Source organism: Diadema antillarum, unplaced genomic scaffold, assembly GCF_040938485.1.
Source record: "Diadema antillarum isolate AM-2024a unplaced genomic scaffold, OU_Dant_1.0 seq00002222_RagTag, whole genome shotgun sequence".
NCBI lineage: Eukaryota > Metazoa > Echinodermata > Echinoidea > Diadematoida > Diadematidae > Diadema > Diadema antillarum.
In genome coordinates, this window is record NW_027272856.1 from 1 (window position 1) to 10,094 (window position 10,094).

A 10,094-nucleotide genomic window follows, 5' to 3' on the forward strand; every position below is an offset into this window, starting at 1 on the left:
GTCTGCAATTCCCCTTTAATAATGTGTCAGTTAAACCTAAGAAGTAATAGTTTGGTTGAAATTCTTGTGCTGTGAAGTTAGTATTAAACTCTAATGATAGATCAGATTTGGGATGTACAAACTAGGGTGAGTGCACAGGTAAAGCGCTGCTTTGGGCCAACCTGACACAATGATACAACATGCATTTAAAAAGAAGATAGTCACGGCAATCACTCAGGGAGATAGGTCCATGGAATCAAGTCTTACGTCATCTGCTAAGTTTCGCAGCGCCTCATCAAAGTTGCCCTCGGCAGCATAGAGCAGACCCCAGTTCCTGTACAGCTTTGACTTAATGGCATGGCTGGAGTCTGGTGTCTTTAGGACAGTCCACTGGGCTTGGGCCAGGTACTCTTCTGCCTGCTGCAACTTGTGAAGGCCTGAGGATATAGTTTTAATCAAACATGTATATCATGTCTGGGGAACATTCTGCAAATGATGCATCAGTAACATACTCTCAACAGCACACTTAACTGGACACAGGGCTGAAACTTTTGGTATAAGTCTGTCCATAAAACTTTTCACACATGTAGGCCAAGCCTTATCCCAATGATGTTCATTAAACCTCGGTTGCCTATTTCAGGGGTTCATTAGACATACAACCTTTAGAACTTGGTAAACAGTAGTTTGTGCCTCACGCTACTTAGTACTCATACGATGCTGGAGGGAAATGAACATTCACAACTGCTTTGTCGCATAATCACTTAATTTCTGTAAAGATGCTTTGAGACTTCACAGTATACATGGATTTACTCATTCCATCCTTTGCATTTATGATAGTAGTCAGCGCAAGAAGAAAAGGATTAAAATTAGCTGTCTTTCTTTTCATGTGAAAATAAAACAGATAATTAGAATTAATCAAAGTTTTGATCAGCATATCTGCACCTCATGTAGCATACCTGGGCCATGCTCAAGGAAAATACATTTATGCAGTTTTTCTTAAATTGTGAAAATGAGATGTGGAATGTACAGATAGACAGACAATCGTAACAAACAGCATGCCTCAAGCACCCTTTGGGGCCGAGGCATGAAAGCTACATTCACTTCCACTAATGCTTGCAAAGATCAGATTTACATGGAAAGCTAATTCCTTCAGAAAACACCAAAAACTAAAAGAATCAAAACACATCGTTGACTCAAATAACATGTACATTTACATTGTATCTACTACCAAACTTTGAATTGTAGGACTTGTGAGTTTCTGATGCAGTCACATATATACACGAAAAAAAAAAATCATACATATTCAAAAGTTATTATGTATGGAAATTGTATCAGATGCATGTAACATCAATTGATGGATAGTTATTTTAACAGAACTTACCAATACTAGCTTCAGCTAGGATGAGGTAGGATGGTACAAGCTCTATGCTGTCTAGCCCATGTACATCAATGCTGAACCTAAGTGTCTGCATTGCTGCTGGCACAGCCTGCTCATGCTTGCCTTCAAAGAGGAGTTTCTGTCCAGTGGTCCTCGTTAGCTCAATCATGTTTATCTAGTACGTGACAAAGACCATTGAATGGAAATCAGAGATATAAATAGATCACTATATGCTACAGTCAAGAACACTTTTCTCCTCAAAAGAAGCCATTTTCTTTACATAAGAACCTTTTTTCTTACTGTTCTCCACAAGAGTTTATTTCATGAGTCAAGGAATGATTGCATACATATAATTTCTCAGAACTTGTTCATACTGTAAGACTGTTTTATCACAAATTATCAAAAGTGCAACTTTTACTGTTTAAAAGGCCAGATGAATGAAGTTCTACAGTATGTTTTGCTGAAGTTTTTGAATTCGGTGAAAGTGCAAAACTACCCTGGTAAGACAATGCCTATTACAAAAGTGTTCTCTTCTTTCTATCTTCATTTACTGGAGAACTATCATACACAGTGTATTCAACAAAGTTCAAAATGTTCCCATATGAATACATACACATCTTATACTTACTTACATACTTATCTTATGAAAGCTTAATAAAATCAACTATTGGACCACTCTTGGATCACTTTCAACCACATAATAAAAACAATTGAGCAATTCCCTTTTGGCATGGAGTGAGGGAAAAGTATTAGGAGCTTGCAGCATTTACAAGTGATTTTACAATGAATTCCACAGCTGTGTTTGGAGTATTGTGGCCTTTCTTGTCTTCTCCATCTAAATATACATTTTCATTTTTTTGTTAACAGCCATGTATAAATCCATACATGTTCCCTCTTTTCTTTCTGAGAGTTGCAAATCCTGTTCTATAGGGCATTTTGAAGGAACTAATCTCAGAAATAATGAACCATCAATTGATAAAAAAATATATATATTTTCTGTCATTTCATTTATAATGGCATGGGAAACCCATTACACATTGTTCATTACCTCCGCCAAGGGAGGAGGTTATGTTTTTGTTACCGTTTGTTTGTTTGTTTGTTTGTTAGTTAGTTAGTTAGTTTGTCCGTGTGCAAAATAACTTAAAAAGTAGTTTTCAAAAACAGATTTGGATGAAACTTGCAGGAAAGGTTTAGATACCTTACATACTTACATACTTACATACTTACATACTTACGTAGTGATCCGAGAATTTTGGGGAAATTTATGAAGGATTTGTGATATTTTGGCAGGTAGGGTCAATGAACTTGGGAGTTCAGGCTGCGCATATTTGAGGTTTGCATGTGCGCACTAAAGTGCATGCTCTAGTTTCTGCTAGGGCGAGGCGCGTCGTGCAGCTGAGGGTTTATGACATATTATAAAATGGGTTCAAGAATGTAGCCAATTGGAAGCGCTGAAATGAGTCACGTGTGCGTGTATTAATTTCTCACTAACATGCATGGCCTGACGTCACAATGTTTACACTAGCAGTGCGCACTCAATCAGTTGTTACAAGTGCGTCGCGCGCTACTATACGCGCTGTCAATCCTGTAAACAACTTCTAGTTCGGGCTGCCTGCCGGCCTTTCTTATGTGCATTACATGTACGTATACCCTTATACGTACAGTAATTATATGTGCGGGATTTCCGAGTGCGACGTGCGTAAATGTTTGGGACGAACATCTTCGGACATCTTGACTCTTGAGCGAGTGCTACATGTAGCTGACTGGTATTGACCCACAATGGTACATGAAAAATGCTGTTAGTTTTCGACCCATTTTATAAAACAAATGATGCACAGGATTATTTCATGGCGTTATTGGAGATGTAGCGCACTCGAGGGTATTTACAATTGTGAAACATGCACAACGCACTCTATCCTGTGCATCATTTGTATAACAAAGGCTTTCAGCACACAATGCTATAAGTACGTGGGTGGAAATCACTGATATCTCTACGGAAGAACAAGATCAGTGGTGGAAATGAGCTGCATGCTTGGCGGAGGTCTGCGCTCTCAGAGTGCTTTTCTAGTTATTAATTATTTTGGTATTGCTCTTTTTTTGAAAAGTACTTTGGCATCTGTACAGTGATTACAAGTAAGATTACAAGTAAACTGTTCATTATTGATTATTTTGGTAATGCTCTTTTTTTTCTTTCTTTTTTTGAAAAGTACTGTGGCATCTGTACAGTGATTACAAGTAAGGCAAATACGCTTACCCTCCTCTCCAGCATATCTGCCTCCTGCTTCCGGCGCTGCTCTTCTGAAGACAGAAAGGAGACTTGTGTGGTTCTAAGTGGGATCAACAGCTGGCAGATCTTCTCATGGATGCCAACCCAGTCAGCCTGCTGGTGTTCCACCCCACTGCCGACAAACACATACATATCACATAAAACAAAACAAAAAAGAAATATAATCATGTGCCACAACAAAAATTATGAAAAAAAAAAGAATTTTTAATACCCTTCCAATTTAAAGCAAAGAGAAAATCACAGATTCTTCATGACAAGCTGTATGTTGGTAAATTAGTCAATGTTGATGTAGAAGATAACCAGATCGTCCATGTGGTTTTAAACACGTACACTCCTCGAGCAGTTTATACACATATAAAAGACTTGATGGGAATGACTTCCTCTGTGACTTGCTTTGAGGACATATGGTCATCAAGGACATGTTGCTAATCTATGACTTGACCCAGGCCAGGATAATGAAGAAAATGACAAAACATTGCTTCTTGTCACATCTCCAACAAATGTTAACAAAGGGAAACTAACCATAAAGATATATTTATATTATAGATAGTTTAACATGTCCAACCAGGCGAGAAATTGGTAAATTTGCTTATTGCAAAGGGAAAGAACCTAAAGTACTAAAAAACTAATTCTATGTCTCATTGTATCACTGCAATCAGCAAATTTATCAAGTTGTCAATTAATTTGACATACAAGTGTTGAAATTACTCAGACTGTTTGACATGTAGTTGCAAAAACAGTAGACAACCCTACAGCAGTAAATTTAGTAGTTTTGTGTTTGTTTTGTGTGTGCTTTTTTTTTTTTTTTTGGTCATAGTCTCTACAGATAGGTTTTTCTACTTGCGACTGTGTTCAACTCAGATTTAGAAATTCACCCTCTAGTCAGTAAGTCTAATATTACTTATGTAGAAGGTTCTAATCACTACAGTAGTAAGCAGACCTCGGAACCTAGCCCTATATACATACGGACATATTAACAGAAATTGCATCGCAAGAACGTACAGACTATGTACATATAACTAAAACTAAATTTCTCAATCAACGGGGAAAAAAAGAATTGTTGCTATGTGACTGGCATGCCTGCGCCATATTGCATGGTTCTCCCAACAGGTCAAGACTACACCTTGACAATGTGAAATGGTAGTTTCACATAACGGGTAAAAAATCTAAATGACAAGTGTTGCCACAGGCACAAATGTCTTGAGTGTTTATTTTCCTTGAATAAGTTTCAATTGGATCAATGAATTTGTAATTGTTTAAGAGAGCAAGTATTCAGGAATATGAGCATATTCACTTGCCCTTTGACCCTTAACCTTTGACCCCATGACCCCCAAATTCCTCAGAGAATCACTGTCAGGCAGTACTAGCGTATGTACCAAGTTTCACAAAGATACCTAGAACCATTTCCAAGATATGATGACATAAATGGTATCCCGGGGTACCAAATAAAAATCAGCCATTTTGTTGAATTATTTATCGTTTTAAAAAGGTTGTACCCTGGGTTGCCAAAAAGTGGAAATTATTTTAGTGCTGGAGCTAGCGCACGTTAGCCACTGCACTGCATTGCACTGAAGCACACGCTATTGCTAGCACAGCGTGCCATGCATGCATAGTATAACATGCAGCGGCATGGGAATGACTATGTACCGGTACATGCACACACAGCTAGTGCATGCATTTCTCTGCGGCTGTCCTCGAGTGGACGTGAGGTGGCGCTACACAACGTGGTATTCCGGGGTACTACGGTACCCCGGGGTAACGCGTGACGCATTATATGAAGAAAAAAGTGAAATTTCAGCATTTTTACTTAACCTTTGACCTTTGGCCCCACAGCCCAAAACTTTCACTGGAGAGTCTTTATCTCATAATACATGTATACACTCCGTTTCAAGAAAATGTAGAAATATCGTGGGGAAATAAAGAAGTTTAAAACTTTAACTTTGACCTTTGAGCATGTGCCTGTACACAGGTATCACTTCTCACGGCATCTGGTCTGGCTAATAGTTCCTAGACCTAGGTCCAGGTGTCTATGCCAAGTTTCATTCACATTAATTTTTTAGGCAGGGCTGGCTGCACACTAACCCATTTCTTTTACTGGTCCAACCTGTCAGTCCAGTAGGTACCCAGATTTTCCATTTTTCACTGGTAAATTCCTGAAAAAGTTACTGGTCCGACAGTGATTTTTACTGGTCAGGGACCGTCGGACCAGTGCTAATGGGCAACCTTGCATTAGGAATAGGATAACTCAAATGTTATAGGTGCTGTCCACAAAATTGATTATGGATGGACGGAAGGATGGACGGATCATCCAAAAGCATAATGCCTCCAGCGCGTCGGCACTTCGTGGTGGAGGCATAAAAAGAAACAAATCACATGCAGTGTGGTTGCAGTATTTATTGTTTCTTTACTTATAGAGTCTAGACATTAACAATGTATACACTGTAAAGTCTACTACCGGTACTCATTGACCACCTACTTTTATCATCAGGGGCCCCGTTTCATAGAACTTGTCATCAGTGACAAGTTGTTATAGATGTGACAAGCTACTGAAATCCTTGCATCTGATTGGCTGAGAGCAGATTTGTCATAGAAATGTGGCAGTTGTCACTGATGACAAGTTTTATGAAACGGAACCCAGCTAACCACCTTCGCAATACCCTTCTTGCATCACAGTGGACTCCCGTTATAACGAAGTTCTCCGGACCGGCTGTTTTCTTTCAATATATTGAAAATTCATTATTTATAACTGAACAAATACACAATAAAAAACAAAGAGCCGGTAACGTTGCAGCCTTTATTTTTATTTCGTCGTAACCGGAATTTCATTATAACCGTGTTTGTTATAACGGGAGTGCATTGTATTATAAAATCAAAAGCATGCATGGGACAGGGCGCAATACGCTAGAATATTCAAATGGAATCAAACCCCACGGGGGAGTACGGCTAACACAATTCAAGAGAAATGAGAAAGGAATAGGTAAATAACCTGAGGAAACATGAGGAAAAAGAATTGAAGAAAATCCTCATTAGTTATACACATAACTGACATTAACACATCTTTGCCATTCATTGGGGCTTTCTAATGTTAGATTTTTTTTTTTAAGTCTACATCACGCTGACATGCTTTAAATATCAATGGAGAACAGGCGGTCGGTCGAAATGATCAGCTTGCACCGGTGCACAGTAAAAACATGTCATTTGCATTTGTCACCCAGTATACTTGGGTGACCCGCACCTCGTCATAGTTAATGTGTGCGCATACTTGAATCACATTTCGCCACTGAAATTCTTTTGAAATCCAACTCACATACAGGAAAAATGCTGAAAATTCCAATGGAATCACAAGTTCACTGATTGATATCGAAAATTTGCTGCTACCATCGTCAAACGCGAATGATGCGAAAAAGTTGCGCGCTAAGGAAGGGGCCCGCAACTCGTCACCCGCACTCCCATAGACAAAGCACGTAAAAGACGTGTGCGGGTGACCGTGATGCTCCCATAGACATACACGTAAAAGATGCGTGCGGGGACAGTGGTGATACTTATAACACGTATTCTGATTAAATTTCAGATTTTCGTGAAAAACTGTTCGGTTTTCGCCACAATTTGCTTGGTTGTGGTAGCCCTGCCAAGTTTCAAGCGTACTGAACACAGTCCCGGGCATAAATTTTTGTTTAGGGCGCTTAAAACAATTTTAAGCGGGGTGACGGTATTCGGGCCCCTGACGAGGTGCGGGCACCTCACTGCACTATACACCATGACTTCTGAGCCGACCATCGTGGCCAAGAGAGTCTGGCCAACTGCTAATTTGGACACCATGTCGTTACCGCGCATATTACGCGGCACAGGATTAGCGTGTACGCTCAGACGTAACAAAATAACCAAGCCAAATAAGGGGCAGTTAACAATGGGCATTGCGTATGAGCGCACTTCAGTAACGACATGGCGCCTGTAGATCACGGACCGGCTTTTGACCAATCACAGGCTTCAAAACACATAAGCCAAAAACCGAGTTGGCCAGACTCTCTTAATATACGGCACTGATCGTGGCCATCAGAGCCCGGGGTATGAATCTGCAGTATTTTCTACCATGTTGAAATGAAATTAAGGTGAAACTGAGCAATACTTTCTAAGATACAAGGTGTTTAATGAAAAAGTGGTTGATGAGTCGTAGCCAGGTACCGGTACTGTAACGTTAACTGTTTAGATCTAACATTACTGATCATTTCTCCTTCTTGCTACAAGTAAATTTTACATGTGTTGTTGTTGTTTCTTCTTCTTCTTCTTCTTCTTCTTCTTCTTCATCATCATCATCTACCTCCTTCACTCTTGAAGGTTCTACTCTAGACTATGTCTACTCTCTAACGTTAGTCGTGATCTCAACTCGCAAGTCGACGACATCAACGCAACGTCTCATGACAATGAAGTGACACACGTGTAAACATGCTGTGTGTCTGAATATGGGACTAGCAGTAGCGGTCCGCAGTAGCATACCACAGCACGATTGTGCAGCGGCGTCAATCTGTAAACTGTAAACTACGTGCAACTAGTATGACCGCTATGTTACTACGACTCTCTACTACAAGTTCTTGTTTAACTCACCAGTAATATGTAACTCTGCACCTTGTACATTGTACAAATGCTGGTTTCTGACACAATTCACACAGTAATTTAACACCCTTTGGGTTTGCCAGAGGATTTAGAGTCATCTTGCTGTATATTTCTGAAAATGTGAAGTGTTTACTTCGCCTTTCAGATGTTCGGCGGTGGCGGCTTAGCGTAGTCCGTTGCTAGCCACTGAAGTTGCCAATTTAGCAAACACAAGCGCAAGGTGTGTACGTACCCCCACTGTACCTCCCCCCCCCCCCCCCCCCCCCCCCCCCCCGTCACACACACTATGCACTGACGACGTCAGACACCAGCGAAGCACTCGCGATCGCGGATCACATCGTGAACAGCAGGCCTATGATACCACTGACACTGTACAACTTACTGCCCCTTATTATCCCATATTCTCTGCTGCTGTCAGAGAATGAAATTCGAAGTACCGGTATATTTTCCTCTATATTATAGATCTAGTCTCTATGAAATAGTAATATGCTTTTCGTATACAGTTTATTATACACGGTATCTAATGTATTTTCTTTTCATCAAATCAATCGTACTCTCCTGATGGTGGATTCCCTCAAAACACGTCCCCTCCCCCTCAATGTCCCTTCTCCTCCCCTCCCTATCTTCCTCTCTCCATCTATCTATCATAATACTAGTATCTCATGGGCCATAGAACTACATTGACATGACTGACACTGACATTTTGAAACCAATCTTTTGCTTTAGATCGGGATAAAAGAAAACGGAATAAAAAATCACGCAGACATAAAAAAAGTGATAAGTTATTGTATTTCCTGTGTTTGTTCATTACATTCCTCGCATCTCGTCATCCTAGTGTGACACACGGCATCGTCGTGATATCTGTCACCAATCTGTTTACTGCCGTTTTACTTTATAGACTTAGTACACAGTGAAGATACAAACGCGGAACAAGACGTGACAGATTCCACGATTTTATAGCAAAACAATTTTTTCTCAGTATTTTTTTTTTTACTTCACTGACTGAAAACTTTCTTAAAATTCCACCGACAGTTCCAGCATTTTCGTATACTTTCCAGCATTTCCGTATTGTTCCAGCATTTTCACCATTTCGAGTATTTCCGTATACTTGTAATATTCTGTACAATATTCTGTAAACCTATCCTTTATCAAGTATTGTGATGAAATTTATGTATTCAACTTCTGTAAATATTCATATGTTTCTGTTGGAAATGGAAAATTAAATGAATGAATGAATGAATGAATGAATGAATGAATGAATGAATGAATGAATGAATTAATTAATTAATTAATTAATTAATTAATTGATTAATTAATTAATTGATTAATTAATTAATGAATGAAAAGTGTTCACCAGATCGTTGAATTTCAATTCTGAAAATGCAAAAACCCTTGTCTGGGAGGGGGAACTTCTGTCCATCTTCGTAGACTTACCAGTATTTAATACGCCTACACGGTGAAGACGCATCCAGACACGGAAAAAGAGGTGATAGATTCGACATAAGCTAGTTTATACATTGTTCCGAAATCAACTTTTCTTACTTTATGATTGACAATATTCCAAATTCTTATACCAAAGAATGTGCACCAGATTGTTGGATTTCACATCTAGAATTGTAAAATCTCCCTATTGTGTGCCACACCCTCACCCTTTGGTCAATCTACCCCATGCAGGTACATCATAGACTTGGTACACACTCATACTAGCTATAGAGTGAAAACTATATACGCGGGGAAAAAAGAGGTCGACAGATATTCAGTGTACATAGTACCACAATCATTAGCCAGTCACAAAATGCCGTAAGTATTATTGTGTGTGTGGTTTTTTTTTTCATTTCC

The 10,094-nt window shown here is 39.4% G+C and overlaps 1 protein-coding gene across 1 annotated transcript; it reads right to left on the minus strand.

The window, feature by feature from the left end:
* Nucleotides 1–246: 246 nt before the first annotated feature.
* On the minus strand, nt 247–8,421 carry LOC139714284 (zinc finger MYND domain-containing protein 12-like; the record flags this gene model as incomplete). The annotated part of the gene is made up of 4 exons (XM_071626001.1): nt 8,247–8,421; nt 3,612–3,756; nt 1,361–1,532; nt 247–416 (listed from the first exon to the last, which is right to left on the minus strand). Coding segments are annotated over exons 1-4 (594 nt in total), but the record flags the coding sequence as incomplete, so codon positions are not given.
* Between the last annotated feature and the right edge of the window lie 1,673 nt (nt 8,422–10,094).